The sequence below is a fragment of the Labeo rohita genome, chromosome 14 (assembly GCF_022985175.1).
Source record: "Labeo rohita strain BAU-BD-2019 chromosome 14, IGBB_LRoh.1.0, whole genome shotgun sequence".
NCBI classification, from domain to species: Eukaryota; Metazoa; Chordata; class Actinopteri; order Cypriniformes; family Cyprinidae; genus Labeo; species Labeo rohita.
The window spans coordinates 21,159,329-21,176,915 of record NC_066882.1 but is presented as its reverse complement, the minus strand read 5'-3'; the positions used below and the strand labels follow the sequence as shown (position 1 = coordinate 21,176,915).

The 17,587-nt window shown below is 36.2% G+C and overlaps 2 protein-coding genes across 2 annotated transcripts; one reads left to right on the top strand and one right to left on the bottom strand.

Annotated features, from left to right (window-relative positions):
- Positions 1-331: 331 nt before the first annotated feature.
- hbegfa (heparin-binding EGF-like growth factor a) lies at positions 332-2,880 on the bottom strand. Its single transcript, XM_051128377.1, has 6 exons — positions 2,669-2,880; positions 1,906-2,112; positions 1,604-1,808; positions 1,349-1,504; positions 1,172-1,263; positions 332-1,078 (listed from the first exon to the last, which is right to left on the bottom strand). The coding sequence occupies exons 1-5, from the start codon at positions 2,709-2,711 to the stop codon at positions 1,191-1,193; spliced, it is 684 nt and encodes a 227-aa protein (XP_050984334.1). The 5' UTR covers positions 2,712-2,880; the 3' UTR covers positions 332-1,078; positions 1,172-1,190.
- Positions 2,881-6,815: 3,935 nt separating this feature from the next.
- rufy1 (RUN and FYVE domain containing 1) lies at positions 6,816-17,492 on the top strand. The gene is made up of 17 exons (XM_051127443.1): positions 6,816-7,109; positions 7,971-8,144; positions 9,277-9,394; positions 9,501-9,602; positions 9,677-9,800; positions 9,881-9,942; positions 10,075-10,210; positions 10,328-10,429; positions 10,678-10,794; positions 11,225-11,392; positions 11,477-11,574; positions 11,789-11,908; positions 12,140-12,269; positions 14,143-14,237; positions 14,549-14,597; positions 16,290-16,367; positions 16,448-17,492. Exons 1-17 carry the CDS (start codon positions 6,827-6,829, stop codon positions 16,586-16,588), a joined length of 2,097 nt encoding a protein of 698 aa, XP_050983400.1. The 5' UTR covers positions 6,816-6,826; the 3' UTR covers positions 16,589-17,492.
- Positions 17,493-17,587: the final 95 nt, after the last annotated feature.

The window sequence follows — 17,587 nt, the reverse complement described above, 5'->3', positions numbered from 1 at the left end:
TCAAAATATCCTCAAAATGGGAAACCGGTCCTAACTGCGCTCATGAGGAAATGACTCATTGCGTCACACTGGATTCTTCCTCCTTGGGAAAATACGGTGCATACAATGCTCTAAAAAAATTACAATAACTTGGTCTTTTATATAAAGAGGTTTATTAATTGCCTTGAATTCTTGTCAGAGCATTTCAAAAATACTCCATACATACACTGAGAATGAGGAAACAACTTCTTTTTGTCTTAAATTAAACAAAACTAATCATTCACATTTCCAAATTTGCACGCCGATCAATAACAGCGCAAGCATTTTACTGGCCAAAAAAAAAAAAAAAAGCTTGAAATATGACTTTGCTGAAATATACATTCTAACACTGTCCAGAACATCAAAATACAAATATTAATAATTCAAAAAAAAAATTCTCTTCATTAAATGAATCAAAAATATCAAAATCGCATACCATTATAATAATATACTATTATTTTGATTTCATTTTGATACCATTGTTCAGTACTCACTTACTGAATAGACACGGATTACTACTGCTTCTTTTAATAAATAAAATATTACATCAACATACAACACAGAGACTTTCAAATACGTTGCCAGTGCATTAGGGCTGGACAAGGTTGGTCTAAATCCAAATAAATATTAATAGATATATATACATAAATAAATAAATTAAAGCATAGCCAGCAACGATTAAATACACAGTGCACAAGACATGAACAAAAATGCTTATTTGTAAGAATACTTATTTCAGGCAAAGCTTCTTCAGTAGTAGAAAAAGCCTCGCCTCTAAAACTCAACACTACATTCCCAACCCCGAAGAGTTCCTTCTCATTCTGTATCGAACAGCTCGACCGAGTCTGTCCATCAGAGTTCCAGTTCGTGGCAGGTTTTGAGCTCTCCTGCGAACAATTTAGCGAGTCATTCGTGAGTCAGGCCCTTCACGGAGGCGCCAGGACTCCTGCCAAACAAACGCTGTCACCCTATCCTCCTCTCCAGCACGCTGTGCCCGCTTGCTCTTCACAACATTCAACTTTGCCACTTCATTTTGAGGTAGAATTTCCACACGGTTGCCCTGAAATAAAACAAGAACCCAGATGTCAGACGACTGAGTCAAATCACGCTGGATGATTTTATGCAGCATGGACGAAGGGATGACCTCACTCACCGTTCTCTCCCGTCTCGTTTTAGTGGTGTGGGGCGGCTCCCAGTTTAACCTTCTCCTCATTTTCCACATTATATGCACCTTGCTTGTGAAACCTAGATGAGAGGATTGACATTATAGAGGATAGACTGCAGACATATAATTGCTTGTAAAAATTAAACGGCGAGGTTAAACACAAACCTGAGTGCCAGTAGAAGTCCAATGATGGTGAGACATAATGAAGAGAGAACCACGGCCACCACAGCAAGCGCCGTCGTGCGGTTATACGCTCCCTCATTCGCCTTCACCTCCAGGGAGAAAAGGTGACAACGCTCTCCCGAGTAGCCCTGGTCACATCTGTGAAGAAAAGAAAAAAAACAGCCATTGATTTTCTAAAACGCTACTTCAATTAAAAAAAAAAAAAGTAACAAAAATTGGTTTAAAGGAAGTGCTTACATGCATGAGGGCCCCTTTAAGTCCCGCAGATACTGGCAGGTTCCGTGGATACAGAAGTCTTTGTACTTTTTTAGACATGGATTCCTTTTCTTGCCTTTTCCCTTTCCTTTCGCCTTCTTCCTTCCGAGCCCCTTCCTTGCTGCGCCTTCAAGTTTCTCCCCATTCAAAACTGCACTCGGGTCTTTGGGTTTGCTTGAAAACGCAACTGTTTTGGTGGGAGAAGAGATGAAATGTAGTTATTCATACTACAACACAATCTCTGACAAATTAGTCTGCTAAGTGCATACATTCAAATGAATTACCTAATGGCACCCCGTAATCCCCTGACAGCTCATCCACCTCTTCATCATCATAGTAATACTCGTCTTCCTCCTCATATTCCACTTGCTTGTTGTCCCCCGTAGATCTCTTCTCACTTAGTGCCTCCAAAAGATCAATCACAGCTGTCTGTGCAGGGCCCTCGCTCTCAAACCGCTCAATAGACGCACCGCTCACAGATGTGACAGCCACTGAATGGGAAAACACAGTGAAGATCCATTAAAACTTGACTGGCATATGGTTATGCAATGGATTCTTGACTACACTGTAAATTATGTACCTATTCGTGTTTTTTTAAATCTTATTTTTTGTTAGTACTGCATAGAACCCGTTAATATTTTCCCTTTTAACTAGAATAAAAACATCGAGATGCAAATAAGCATGTTTTAAAACTAATAATAGGTTGTGTGCATTACCTAAAACCCCTAGAGGGTGCTGAGGGGACTCATTTACAAAAATCTTGCATGCACAGACACTGAGCTAACGAATGAACGCATGAGACAAAAATAAATATATCCCAGAATATTCTTAAAACAGTATGACTGAATGACATTGTTGACCCTTTAATAGATTCGCTGGGAAATAGTTTTGAATGGTATAAAAACCCCTCTGTGCTGAATACGAAACCACATAATCTATTAGTAAAAAATAAGCTTTTTAGTAAAAACAAACTTAATATTTTATACTTATATAACTAGGACAAGGTTGTAACGCGACACTCGCACCAAGTCTGTCAGTTATACTCACCGATGGTAAGGACGAAAAGACGCAAAATAGTTAAAAACTTCATATTTTCCCTTCTGGTGAAGACGACGATAGATTCAGCTGTTAAAAATAAAATCCTTCCCGCTCTGTTAATTCCTTTGGAGCGACCGTAGACTGTTATTTCGTGTCTTCGAGTGTTACTTTGTTACTGTGAGCGTCTCTTGTGCGTCAAGGTTAAAAAATCAGCCGCGTCTCAGTGACAGCCATTTAAATATCGAGTGTGGCCCCGCCCACCATAGAGCTGTAACAGATTGTGTATCAAGAAAATCCTTTGATGATGTTTTATTAGCTGTTTTATTGGTCTACACTTCTTTTTTCTTTTTTTCAGACGTTTTAACCCTCCTACTGTGTTAAAATCTACACCCACCTGTGATCATCTGGCCTACTTTGTAAACAATTAAAAATGCATGACTTTTTTGAATGGAGCGCAAAGGGCACTTTTGTCTTTTTGTCTCTCTTTTTCCTTTATTTATTATTTTTTACAATTATTGTTATTATTATTATTAATAATATATTTTTTGTATTGATGGAGTAACAGTTGTTTTTGTTTTTTAAATTCACTTTTGGCATTTCATAATATCTCACATTTTATAAAATTACATTTTCTGGTATTAGTAAAGTTGGTGTTAGATTCCCTTTGAACATCCATCACAACAAATCTATACATGTGACCCTGGACCACAAAACCAGTCTTAAGTAGCACGGGTATGTTTGTAGCAATACATTGTATGGATGAAAAATTACTAATTTTACTTTTATCATTGGGATATTAAGTAAAGATCATGTTCCATTAGGATATTTTGTAAATTTTCAACTGTAAATATATCTTAGTTTTTGATTAGTAATATGCATTGCTAAGAATTCCATTTGGACAACTTTAAAGGGTGATTTTCTCAATATTTTGATTTTTTGGCACCCTCAGATTCCGGATCTCAGCCAAATATTGTCCTATCCTAACAAGCATACATCAATGGAAAGCTTATTTGTTTAGCTTTCAGATGATGTAGAATCTCAATTTCAAAAAATGGACCCTTATGACTGGTTTTGTTTGTCCAGGGTCACATATCAACATTATTTACTGAAACCACCCTAAGACAATAAAAGGTTAAAAACAACAACTGTCATGTGTTGATCACGAGTCTGACATAATAAAGAGAACATAATATTATGTCATTATAACTACATTTGGAAGAGAGCATGCAAATTGATCAGTATAACCACACTGAGAGAAAAATTATGTAAACCATGTAGATTTTTCATTTAAAGTTCTTTTAAAAAATCATCTTAACTAACATTAACTAATGATCTGATGACGATATGACTGTTAGTGAATGTTTTACGGTAACGCTTCAAAACAACCGTAGTGAAGCAACTCATCTAGATTTAGATTTTGACTAATATCATGATTAAATGAATGAGAGCATGTATGAACAAAATTAAATTGCGTTATGGGGTGAGATCTAGTAAATGAATTATGTGTAATTACTTTTAATCCCTGACAACCTTACCCATGATTGCATGCTTTCATTATCACACCTACTGTCTTTTAGTAATGCATCACAACTATCTAAGTTTACGCACTCCAGTTAATGCCACTCCATTTGTCTTAAATTCCTAAATATTACTTTGCATCATAGAAGGCTTTTCCTGGTTTTGGATATACAACACTCAACAGAATACATCAAAACAGCATATGGGCAGTGTGTCACTACATCAATAGGCAAAACAGCGTTCACTACTGCCATCTACTGCATCATAGGATGCATTAAACTCTTACATAGAGAGTCCAAGTATGCACACAGAATTTGTTCATTTTAATTTAATGAAGAATTTGTTCATTTTAATTTAATGAATTTGTTCAAGGTTTAAAATAGGGCTCCAAAATGGTTAATCGCGATTAATCGCATTCAAAATAAAAGTTTATGTTTACATACTAGCTATATATAAATGCACACACATACATGTGTATACTATGTTAGACTTATATATAAAATATTTATATTTATATATACAGTACTGTGCAAAATTCTTAGGCCACTAGTATTTTCATCAGCTAAAAATGGTTCAAAGTCAGTTGAAGTCAGTCTTTTGCTGTAGTGTGTAAGCAGGAAATATCAGTTTACATTTATAAACATTCATTTTGCCATTAATTATAATAATCCAGTGAGATTTTTGTGTGGAGCACAGGCTGTTGTCAGACTCTTTGTGCAAACAGAGATCTGATCTCTCCATCATTTAATCCATTCTGTTTTAAGAAAAAGAAAAAATGGAGACAGACTAAATCCAGAAGAACTGTGGCAACATCTCCGAGATGCTTTAAGAGACCTACACCTACAAAGCTACAGTACTGTTAAAATTTTTAAGCAGTTAGGCACATAAAATGAGGATGCTGTCAAAAACAATGTCATAAATAGATTTTCTTTATCAATGAACTTCTATTAACTAAAATAAATAAACATTTGATGTGACCATCCATTGCGTTTAAAGCAGCTTTTGCCCTATGTGCACTTGTGCAGAGTTGTTGCCACAGTTCTTCTGGATTTAGTCTGTTTCAGTTATTCTGTTTCTTCATGTCATTCCAGAGACAGACTGGATGATGGTGAGATCAGATCTCTGTGTGGAGCACTGGCTGTTGTCAGACTGCCTGTGCAAACAAAAATCTCACTAGATTATTACAATTAATGGCAAACAGAATGTTTGGAAATGTAAACTGATGTGTCCTACTGACACACTACAGCAAAAGATAGAAATAACTTACTTTAAACCATTTTTTAGCTGGTGAAAATACTAGTGGCCTAAGACTTTTGCACAGTACTGTAAATAAATTATATACAAGAATACATATATGTGACCCTGGACCACAAAACAAGTCATAAGTGTCAATTTTTCGAAATTGAGCTTTATACATCAGCTGAAAGCTGAATAAATAAGCATTCCATCGATGTATGGTTTGTTAGGATAGGACAATATTTGGTCGAGATACAACTATTTGAAATCTGGAATCTGAGGGTGCAAAAAAATCTAAATATTGAGAAAATCGCCTTTAAAGTTTTCAAAATTAAGTTCTTTGCAATGCATATTACTAATCAAAAATTAAGTTTTGATGTATTTACAGTAGGAAATTTACAAAATATCTTCATGGAACATGATCTTTACTTAATTTCCTAAAGATTTTTGGCATAAAAGAAAAATCTATAATTTTGACCCATACAATGTATTGTTGGCTATTGCTACAAATATACCCCAGCGACGTAAGACTGGTTTTGTGGTCCAGGGTCACATATATATATATATACATGCAAAAACAATTTAAATATATACATATATGTGACCCTGGATCACAAAACCAGTCTTAAGTCACTGGGGTGTATTTGTAGCAATAGCCAACAATACATTGTATGGGTCAAAATTATAGATTTTATGGCAAAATCATTAGGAAATTAAGTAAAGATCATGTTCCATGAAGATATTTTGTAAAACTTCTATTGTAAATATATGAAAACTTAATTTTTGATCAGTAATATACATTGTTAAGAACTTTATTTGGACAACTTTAAAGGCGATTTTCTCAATATTTTGATTTTTTTGCACCCTCAGATTCCAGATTTCCAAACTGTTTTATCTCGACCAAATATCGTCCTATTCTAACAAACCATGCGTCACTGAAAAGCTTATTTATTCAGCTTTTAGATCATGTATAAATCTCAATTTTGAAAAACTGACCCTTATGACTGATTTTGTGATCCAGGGTCACATATATGTGTGTGTGTTTATATATTATGTATCGTATTGTATATAACAGTACACACATATAGTACCCAAAAACTTTTATTTTGAATGCGATTAATCGCGATTAATCGATTTGCAGGCTTATTTTAAAATATGTCTGTCCATATGTGAGTGGGTTTTTCAATCGATTTAATTTGTTTTTAATTAAATTTATTTATTTGATTCCTATTCAATGTCTTCGTTATATTTGTTCTGTTCGTCTAAATGTAACGTATTTAATGTAATTTAATGTCTTTAATATAGACATGTTTTTTTAAAGTAAAAATCTGCTCGATCGCCGATCGATTTGTCTCCCCTAAGATATCACAGTCGATTGCTCTGGTCTCGAGTCACATGTTTTGACAAGTAAACATGGCGGACGAGGATCCAAACACGAAAGTTGAATGCGAAGACGTTCCTGCAAAAGAGGAAGAGCCAGAAACTACGGAACCTGGGCGAAATGATGTCGCCAACGATACCGACGAGGTGCAGAGGGACAAACGGGCGGACAGCTCGTGGTCGGCGCCGATTTTGTCGTTTGCTCGGAAAGCGACGGAGACGCTGAGCAGTGGAGTGAATCACTACAGCGCAGGGTTAAAGGGATCTGACACATCACAACACTCCTCTGACACATCAGATCTTGTAAAGACTGCAGGTATGACACCTGTTGAGCCCTCTAATATGCAAATATAGGGATAAGAAAGTTAACTGACTGCACTTACCTACTAAAAAACGTAACGTTAGTCAGTAAGTCAACAAAAAGTATAGCGATATTGCCATATGTTTTGGAAATGTTACCATGATATTGCAGTCATGTTGCATATAAATACATGTGAAGAGTTCAGATACAAAACCCTCTAAATCCATCTGACGTATTTCTTTAAAATGAGCTGCTTTGTATGGGCTTCTATGTAAGTACTGGTACTTCTGATTGGACTGAGGCTGGAATTTAGCAAGTTTGAAGTAAAAGTATTTGATGGATGTATAATATGTGTCAGGAGCATTCACTCAGTATCATCTAATTTTTGTGCTTTTACCTTGATTTGCATCTGAACTCTTCATATGCATTTTTAGCTGTTTACTTAAATAGCCCTGTGGGTGAAAACTTTGAACTAATGAACTTTCCGTGGCCCTGGCCATTATCCATTGTGATCAGGCATCCATGAGTATAAGAGCTGACTTTTAATACAGCCAGTGTTTTGACATCTGTGGCTTATTTTGTGGTGTAATTCCGATAAGTGACGAAATTTTAGTATAGATCATTACAGTATACAGGAAATGAATAATGCACCTGCTTCCTGATTGCATTTTTTTTTCTCCAGGAGGAACTTCCACTTCCTCTCAAGTTCCGTTTAAGACTCTTTATTTGTTATTCTAAGTTACTATAATATTAAAGTCATTGTTTTGCATTTGCACTTATTTACACTGACTCACCGGTTCAGCTAAGCGTCAGTGAACTGATTAGTCCTGCAGATGCCAAAGGAAGTGTTTGTGTTAATGCATCTGTGTTGTCCAGCTGTGAAGGATCATATGGTGGTGGAGAGGTCAAATCTCCTCAGCATGATGAAGCTCAGCATTAAGGTTCTGATCCAGTCGTCTCTCAGTCTCGGACGCACGCTGGACTCTGAATATCCACCTCTGCAACAGTTCTTCGTGGTTCTGGAGCACTGCCTTAAACATGGGTTAAAAGGTGAGATGGGACAGAAATCCTAAAAGTGATTGTGAATTTACGAAATGTCAGTATATTCATATAGGGGAATCTCACAAAAACATACTCAAGTCACGTTTTTCCACTTAAAAAATTAGTTAAAAAAAAAAGTGCGACCAGTCAAAAGTTTTTGAACGGTATGATTTTTAACATTTTTCTTAAAGAAATCTGCTCACCAAGCCTGTATTTATTTGATCCAAAGTACAACAAAAGCAATACAATTTTGAAATATGTTTACTATTTAAAATAATGTTTTCTATTTGAAAATATTTTAAAATGTAATTTATTCCTGTGATTTCATAGCTGAATTTTTAGCATCATTACTCCAGTCACATGATCCTTCAGAAATCACTCTAATATTCTGATTTGCTGCTCAAAAAAACATTTAATATTATTATGTTGAAAACAGCTGAGTACATTTGTTTTCAGGTTTCTTTTATGAATAGAAAGTTCAGAAGAACAGCATTAATCTGAAATAGATATCTTTTATAACATTATAAATGTCTTTATCACTTTGATCAATTTTAAGTAGAGCTGCAAAACGATTAGTCATGATTAATGGATTCAAAATAAAAGTTTACATACTGTATGTGTGTGTATTGTGTATATTTATTATGTATATATAAATACATACATGTATATATTAAGGAAAAATGTTAGATTTAAAATATTTATTTTTATATAAAATATAAATTATACACAAGTGTTTACATACAAATACATGCAATACATAAAATATATATTTTCTAAATATATACATAAATGTGTGTGTATTTACATATACATAATAAATATACACAGTACACACACATATAGTATGTAAACATAAACTTTTATTTTGACTCGATTAATCACGACTAATCGTTTTGCAGCTCTAACTTAAAGCATCCTTGCGAAATAATATTTCTATAATTTCTTTCCCAGAAAAAATTTTCAGGAGGAAAATGTGTTTAATTGTTATCAAAACATGAAGGCTTAATTTTCTTGAAGGAAAATATGATTTTCTTATTTGTTTTGATTTTGGAATGTAAAACCTATATTCTTGACCAGTTTTGTAAAATTAACCCATTTTATGGCCTAAATCCTGTATATTTCTGTCTTTCCTTTTGTGCAGTGAAGAAGACTTTCATTGGCCAAAATAAGTCTATCTGGGCTCCTCTGGAGCTGATAGAGAAGCTGTGCCCTGAGTCAGCTGACATTGCCACCAGTGTGCGGGATATGCCAGGAATCAAGTATGTTCCCTTCACAGGCGTTTGTCTTGGATACAATATCCTGTTTGAAACAGCATAATAGGAGAGTGTGATTTGATCTTTACATTCATGAGGTTTTGTGTTTCAGGACAGGCCTCGGACGAGCTCGAGCGTGGCTGCATCTGGCTCTAATGCAGAAAAAAATCGCAGACTACATGAAAGAGCTTATAAATAGAAAAGACCTTCTTGGGTAAGAGAAATTAAAATTGTTTAGTATCATACAAAATACAATTCCGGACCTTCATGTTTTTTTTCCTGTCTCAGGGAGTTTTATGAACCTGGGTCTCTTATAATGGAAGAGGAGGGGGCTGTGATTGTAGGGATGCTGGTGGGTTTGAATGTGATCGATGCCAATCTGTGTGTTAAAGGAGAGGATCTGGATTCCCAGGTGAAACGTATAGCCATCCAAACCATGTTATTAGTTGCGCTCTTTGACACTGATGCTAAACAGCGCATTTGTTTCTGCAGGTGGGCGTCATTGACTTCTCAATGTATCTAAAGGATCCCCAAGCGACTGAGAATACACAAGAGTGAGCGTGTGATCACTTAGCAAAGATTAAGTAGCGAATCACTAATTATATGGCTAGAAACAAAACAGTCATTTTGTACTAAACTAGTTTAGTAATTGTAGTAATTTTGACTTTATGATTCTTTGCTAACAGTGATTCAAAAATGACAGCCATTCTTGACCAGAAGCACTACATAGAAGAACTAAACCGGCATCTGAGCTGCACGGTCACGGATCTTCAGGCCAAGATGGACTCACTGGAGAAAACCAACAGCAAGCTCATTGAGGAGGTGAAAACATCAGTTTATAATGATCTTATATTCTGCATAATTTAATTTCTTGGTCATCCACATTATTAAATACAGGATTAATGTGGAAAAACATATTTATTTGATATTTTTGTACAGCTTACAGCAGCCACAGACAGAATCAATGCTTTGCGTGAAGAGCAGGAACAACTTAGACAAGAAAATGCAAATATTCTCCAAACTAGTCAGAGGAAAGAGGAGGTGAGATTTGCAAACGATCTGTATGAAATACGTTTTTAAAAATCTGCATTCACTATTCACTAGAACAGTCGCTAGAAACATTTTGGAACATCTAATGACCCTGAAAATGGCCAAATATAGGCTTAGCTCTTGATTTATCATTAACAAATTAAACCATGCAGTATTTTGTCTTTCCAAAAGAAGTTACCTGCCATCTAACCGGTTTTATTTACTAAGCAAAATATTACTCACTTTGGATTGGTTTTTAGGTGACTCTACAAGACAGCCAGGTAGAGCTAGACACGTATCGACAGACACGGCAGGGTTTGGATGAAATGTACAATGTAGTCTGGAAGCAGTACAAGGAGGAGAAACGAATCCGGCAGGTAAGAATGTAAAATAATTCAGCTCCAAATGTAAAATAATTTTCAATTTTGATATATTGTATTTCATAGTCAAAGGATAGTTTGCCTAAAAAAGAAAATATACATATTTTTATGTTTCTTTCTTCTGTTGAACATAACTAAATATATTTTTAAGAAAGTGGGATATGAAAAAATAAAAAATAAATGTCAGTACGGGGGGGGAAAAAATACTATGGAAGTCAATGGGGTCCAAAAACTGTTTGTTTACCCACATGCTTCAAAATATCAGAAGAACAGAAGAAAGAAACTCCTACAGGTGTGAAACAATTTGAGGTTGAATAACTGGAATGAAGAATTTTCATTTGGTGAACTGTCCCTTTAATGCATTAATGTAAATGTAGTATATAATGAAGCCAGTCAAAGTATCTAAATGAACTGTTTGGCAAATCAGGAGCTGCAAAAGGAGCTGGAGCTGCAGAACGGTCTGAAGCAGGAAATGGAAGTTGCAATGAAACTCCTAGAAAAGGACACGCATGAAAAACAAGACTCGCTGGTCGCACTGCGACAACAACTAGACCAAGTCAAGAATCTCAACTTACAGATGTTCAATAAAGCACAGGTGTTAAATCTTATTGTCTGAACAGCATGGTCCTGGATTACCTGTAACCGACTGAAACTTAAGTCTTGTTCTTTAACCCATAAGGAGTCTGACCGAGTGGCCCACAAAAAAGAGGAGGACATGCAACAACTGGAAAAGAAGATGATTCAGATGGAAGCAGCCATGAAGGAACTAGAGCAGAGGTGCCAGGATATTTTTAAAGAAATAATTCACCCAAAATAATTCAGTATTTACCCACCCATATGTTGTTCCAAACCTGTCTGGTTGTCTTTTCCCTATGGTCTTTGGTAGAACGTAGGTAAACAAGTCATACAGGTTTGAAACGGCATGAAGATCACAGATATGTATGATATGATACGTATGTACTTCTTCTAAACATGAGTATTTGCTCCTTAGGCTTCAGAATTCAGAAAACGTGCGCAAGAACACAGATGAAAGCCAGAATGAGCTGAGATCGGAGATGAAAGGGAAAGTGAACGCTCTGCAGAAGCGTCTCGCTGACCTCGACACACTCAGGTAGTGTAAACCTAGATAGATCATAGATACCTTGAAGTGATAGTTCATCCAAAAATGAAAATGTTGTCATCATTTCTCACACACACACACACACACACACACACACACACTCAAGTTGTTCCAAACCTGTATTTATTACTGTTAGCTGTTGAACACAAAAAAAGGTATAAAGATATTTTGAAGAATGTTGGTAATCAAACAGTCAACATCCATACTCAACTTTTTTTTCAGGGCAGGCCTGGAGTCAGAGCTTAGCGTGGAGAAAGAGCAGCGGCAAAATCTGCAGAGGGAGTTACAGAGAGAACAGGACAACAGCGCAGAGCTGCGCACACAACTGCAGCAGCTGCAGGGCCTGCAGACGGTGAGATATACTACTGCTTCAGTTCTAAAACTAACTAGTACAAGTCATGTAAGACTTTAAAGAGGACTTTGGATGCAAAATTCACTTTTACATGATGTTTGCATGTAAATGTGTGTTAGCAGTGTGTGGACACAACAACCCTACAATGATAGAAATCCATTCAGTTTTTTTCTTAATCATTATAAAACCTAAACAGTCTCAGTTACTAAGCATTTTGATTTTCTGAGCAGTGTGATGTCATATTGCTCAAGCCCCGCCTATGGCTGCTGACGGACTGACCTCAAGCAGCTGTAGCGACAATTTCTCGTAAGCAATGCAGGTGTTTGTAGTTAGAAGTGAACATAAGAGTCTTCACTTTCTCAAGACATCACTGAGGACGGAGTGGATTGGTTTTGGGGGTTTTTTTGTGATGCAAAAAAACAGAATAGAGGTGCCGGGGGAGCGGTAGCTAATTATCATTTAAAGAGACATGCACTGACACAGTTCGCTGTGAACAGACCTTTTTTTGACAAGGTAAAAAAGGTGATTTACACAACCTTTGAAGAATTTTAACCAAAGTATAATACAGGCATTTCATGAAGACCCTAAAGAATCATACTAACTTGTGAAAAATGGGCATCCGATGTCCCCTTATACAAAATCAAAGCAAGAGTAAAGTTTTTGTATTATGGTGTTAAAGGAACACTCCACTTTTTTTGAAAATAGGCTCATTGTCCAACTCCCCTAGAGTTAAAGAGTTACGTTTTACCATTTTCGAATCCATTCAGCCGATCTCCGTGTCTGGCGGTAGCACTTTTAGCATAGCTTAGCATAGATCATTGAATCTGATTAGACCGATCTCGCTCAAAAATGACCATATATGATATTTTTCCTATTTAAAACTTGACTCTTCTGTAGTTACATCATATACTAAGACTGACGGAAAATGAAAAGTTGCGATTTTCTAGGCTGATATGGCTAGGAACTATATACTCTCTTTCCGGCGTAATAATCAAGGAACTTTGCCAGTGTCCCTTTAGGGCAAGTCATTTCACTCTGCGGCCATCTTTGAAAAGCAGGCAAGTGCAGCTCCTGTCTTTTTGAATGGGGAAACATCAAATTCTCCAAAACTGTTCACCAAGCTTACAATTAAATTTTATATTTGAAATCACCAATGAAATCTGACATCAAACTTCCTCATAAATATCGTTCCTTATGCTCCAATAGCCTTAAAAGAAGCTTATTTTTCAGGCGAGATCAGCCAGTGCGCATGCGCAGTACTAAGCGCACGTCTCAGAACGCTGACTGTTTCTATAGCAACCGGGACTTCTGACGACAGCTGCAGTGATGCACTGACTTTACTAATCAACGATTGGCTCATTCATTAAGAATGCGGGGCTTCGCGGCCATAATGAGCATTGCATCTTTCCCCTTTCAAAACTATACAAGTGACAATGAAAGTGGGCACGAAGGTTGTGTAGATGCAGGTAAAATCATTGCGCCTGCTGCACCCATGGTACAGCAGCAAAGTTCCTTGATTATTATGCCAGAGAGTATAGTTCCTAGCCGTATCGGCCTAGAAAATCGCAACTTTTTAATTTTCGTCCGTCTTTGTACACGATGTAACTACAGAAGAGTCAAGTTTTAAATAGCAAAAATATCAAAACTCTTTGGTCATTTTTGAGCGAGATGCTAACAGTCTAATCAGATTCAATGAACTATGCTAAGCTATGCTAAAAGTGCGACCGCCAGACCCGGAGATCAGCTGAATGGATTCAAAAATAAAAAATTCAACTGTTTAACTCTAGGGGAGTTGAGCCTATTTACAAAAAAAGTGGAGTGTTCCTTTAATAAATGACTGCTCTGATCTAGAACACTCTGTTTGTTACTACAGGAACTGCTTGGTCTTCGACAGGAGAAGAAACAGCTCCAGCAGCTGTGTGAGGAGCAGGAACAGGCTCTACAGGAGATGGGCCTTCATCTCAGCCAGTAAGACAACTCCACTCTCATTTCTCTGATATTTCTGAATAATGACAGTTGTCTTCTGTATAGCTGCTTTATAGCTAAATTGAACTTCTATCCTAAGTGTGAACTCTGCAACATCTTTTTGAACTGACTTGAGCTGAATAATGATGCTATTGTCCTTTTTGATCTGCTTTACAGCCAAAAGTGTTTATTTCATATTTGAAGAACTTTGCAGCATTAATACTGCTTTGAAACTGTATTGTATAAAGTGTTATATGAATAAATCTAACTGGATATCACACACTAGATGTCTTACATTAAAATCCTGCTTTCAGATCCAAACTCAAGATGGAGGACTTCAAAGAGGTCAACAAAGCCTTGAAGGTAAAAGACCTTTTTAGTGTCTACATATATTAGGGGCGTTTCCTCAGAGGAGGCAAGGGAGGCAGTGCCTTAAAATAATGGATGAGAAAATAATTCACAGTACAAAAATAAAACAATGGCAATATTACAAAACAGGAGAAAATTGTTTCAAAAATGTACTTGATATAAAAAATAATTTGTAAAATTATGTCTTTACTGTAAAGTTTGAATAATGTAACGCATCCTGAATATGTATTAATATTTTTCTAGTAACTTCCAGCATTAAAGGAGAAGTCCACTTCCAGAACAACAATTTACAAATAATTTACTCACCCCCTTGTCATCCAAGATGTTCATGTCTTTCAGTCCTAAAGAAATTATGGTTTTTGAGGAAAACATTTCAGGATTTTTCAAAATCATTGGTGCCCCGATTTTGAACTTCCAAATTGTAGTTTAAATGCAGCTTAAAAAGGCTCTAAACGATCCCAGCTGAGGAAGAAGGGTCTTATCTAGTGAAACGATCTGTCATTTTTTTCAAAAAATAAAAAATTGTATACCTTTTAAGCACAAAAGCTAATGTAGCACAGGCTCTGGGATGCGCGTTCACAATGCTATGAATTACTGATGGTTCATTTTGAACGAATCTTTAATGTGACTCGGGAAGAACGAGTCGTCTCGGGGAGTGATTCGTTCAGTCGCACATGTGCAACACCTGTTGTGAGTCTTCGGGTTTGTCAAGTCGTTCGTTCATCTTATGGGGCTGTCACGTGATGATCAAACGACTTGAACCCGAAGACTCGAGAGATTAACTAATCAATTCTTTTTCCGGCTCACACTGCATTGGTTGAGCTTGTGGGGCTGTCACGTGATGAACGAACGACTCACAAGTTTGTGTAAGCAGTAGATGTGTTAGGGAAGTAACACGTAACATTTTAATTATATTTTTCTAAGATTAATGAAATGACTCAAAAAAAGATTCGTTCATTTTGCTAAACGAGACTCAAAGGTCAGACTCGGTAAAATTATCCAAACTTCCCATCACTAGTACAAATCACGTCAAAGTTCATTGTATGTGTACTCAGGCTCAAAAAGGTAGAGTATGGCAATAAACTTTTTGTTATTTTCTCCTACAACTTCAGAATCGTCTGACATCGTTGTACCTTTTTGTTTGCAAACAGCGTTTGACTTACTTGCACTTTCTTAGTCTTTGCACGTTTGCTTTGTAAACACTGGGTTTGTAGTTCCGCCTACATTCGGCGTGACTTTTCGGCATGATAAAGTGTGAACGCGCATCCCAGAACCTGTGCTACACAAGCTTTTGTGCTTAAAAATTATACAAATTCTTATTTTCTGAAAAAAAAAAAACAAAAAAAAAAAAAAAAAAAAGACTGATAGTTTCGCTAGATAAGACCCTACTTCCTCGGCTGGGATCATTTAGAGCCCTTTAAAGCTGCATTTAAACTACATTTTGGAATTTCAAAATCGGAGCACCAGTCAAGTCCATTATATGGAAAAAAAAAAAAATTCTTGAAATGTTTTCCTCAAAAACCATAATTTCTTTACGACTGAAGACAGAAAGACATGAACATCTTAGATGACAAGGGGGTGAGTAAATTATTTGTGAATTGTTTGTTCTAGAAGTGGAGTTCTCCTTTAAAGTAACTGATTTATTTATATATTTTAATAATTATGATCGTCTTATCTGTTTTCCAGGGTCATGCCTGGCTAAAAGACGACGAAGCTACACAGTGCAAGCAGTGCCAAAAAGAATTCTCAATCGCTCGGAGAAAAGTAAGCTATGCTCCACTCTCATTCAGCCACTACATCTCACTCCTTTGGCTCAATCCTTATTCTTGTTTTTCTATTTGAAGCACCACTGCAGGAACTGTGGCGACATCTATTGCAACAGCTGCTCCAGCAATGAGCTGGCTCTGCCCTCGTACCCCAGACCCGTCCGCGTATGTGACGTCTGCCATTCCCTTCTGCTCCAACGGAGCTCCATCGGCTCATGACAGCACTCAACATATCTGCTAATCACGTGTGTATGTGTGAATCTACAGGCCAACTGTATTAATCAAACTCTCAATCTGTTTTTTAACACTTATGCATTAATTTCTAGTGGCACCACTGGCTTCCATTTGACTAAAATCGTTGTTGCAAAATCATATGCAGTTTATTTGACAGGATACACTAGGATGATAACTAACATGAATATGATTGTATTTATAATGATAGTCTCCATTTTAGGGAGAGCACTAACACATGCAAACCTTTCAGTGGATGCAGATGATTCATATTTCGTTACTCTACATGCTTTTTAGTCTCCTCTTATAGAAATAGTACCAAATTAAATTTATAATGATTTTGTAAAAGTGTTCGATTTTATTTTTTGAGACATAGCGTTACTTTACCACTAATTATCACGATTTTTTAGTTTATGTGCTTGTATTATGAAAATGTTATCTGTGCATGTCATACAAAAATATATACCACTATCAGAGGTCAAAAAGTGGGACCAGTTCCTGTATGAAGTTAGTAGATATGTAAATTATTCAAGAAAGTGTAAATCATTCATAGAATCAAAACTAACAAAGGTTTTATGAACACACTTGTTCTGCTAATATAATGAATGAGGCTTAATGTAAATGATTTTTGTCGTCCAAAGGTAAAATTACATTTATAGTATGCAAGACGAAAGAGGAGATGGATTGTATTTTCTCCAACTTTTTTTGCTTGCCAGTTAAAGAAATTTTTTATAAATCTTTTTAAAGCTGTCTGAATACAAAATGTCTATTTTAGATTGTATGACAGTTTCCTGTGTTGTACCTTCTTTTGTCTCCTGTTCATAAAGCTGTAATGAAGTTTCTGAAGATTTTATAGAATTGTGTACGATTTAATAAACACTGCCTCAAAGTATTAATCCATCTGTGAAGATATGAAGAATCAGACATTTGTCCACTACATTGAAATCACAGGTGATACATTGGAGGAAAAAAGCAAATGCAAACAGT

What these genes read in the sequence shown, in the direction of transcription:
- hbegfa (XM_051128377.1), bottom strand. Translation starts at nt 2,711, where the DNA reads ATGAAGTTTTTAACTATTTTGCGTCTTTTCGTCCTTACCATCG. An exon ending in TCTTTTCGTCCTTACCATCG is followed by an intron (nt 2,113 to 2,668) that starts GTGAGTATAACT and finishes TTTCCCATTCAG; the next exon opens with TGGCTGTCACATCTGTGAGC. An exon ending in TTAAAGGGGCCCTCATGCAT is followed by an intron (nt 1,505 to 1,603) that starts GTAAGCACTTCC and finishes TTTTCTTCACAG; the next exon opens with ATGTGACCAGGGCTACTCGG.
- rufy1 (XM_051127443.1), top strand. Translation starts at nt 6,827, where the DNA reads ATGGCGGACGAGGATCCAAACACGAAAGTTGAATGCGAAGACGTTCCT. An exon ending in AGCTGCAGGGCCTGCAGACG is followed by an intron (nt 12,270 to 14,142) that starts GTGAGATATACT and finishes TTGTTACTACAG; the next exon opens with GAACTGCTTGGTCTTCGACA. An exon ending in AGGTCAACAAAGCCTTGAAG is followed by an intron (nt 14,598 to 16,289) that starts GTAAAAGACCTT and finishes TCTGTTTTCCAG; the next exon opens with GGTCATGCCTGGCTAAAAGA.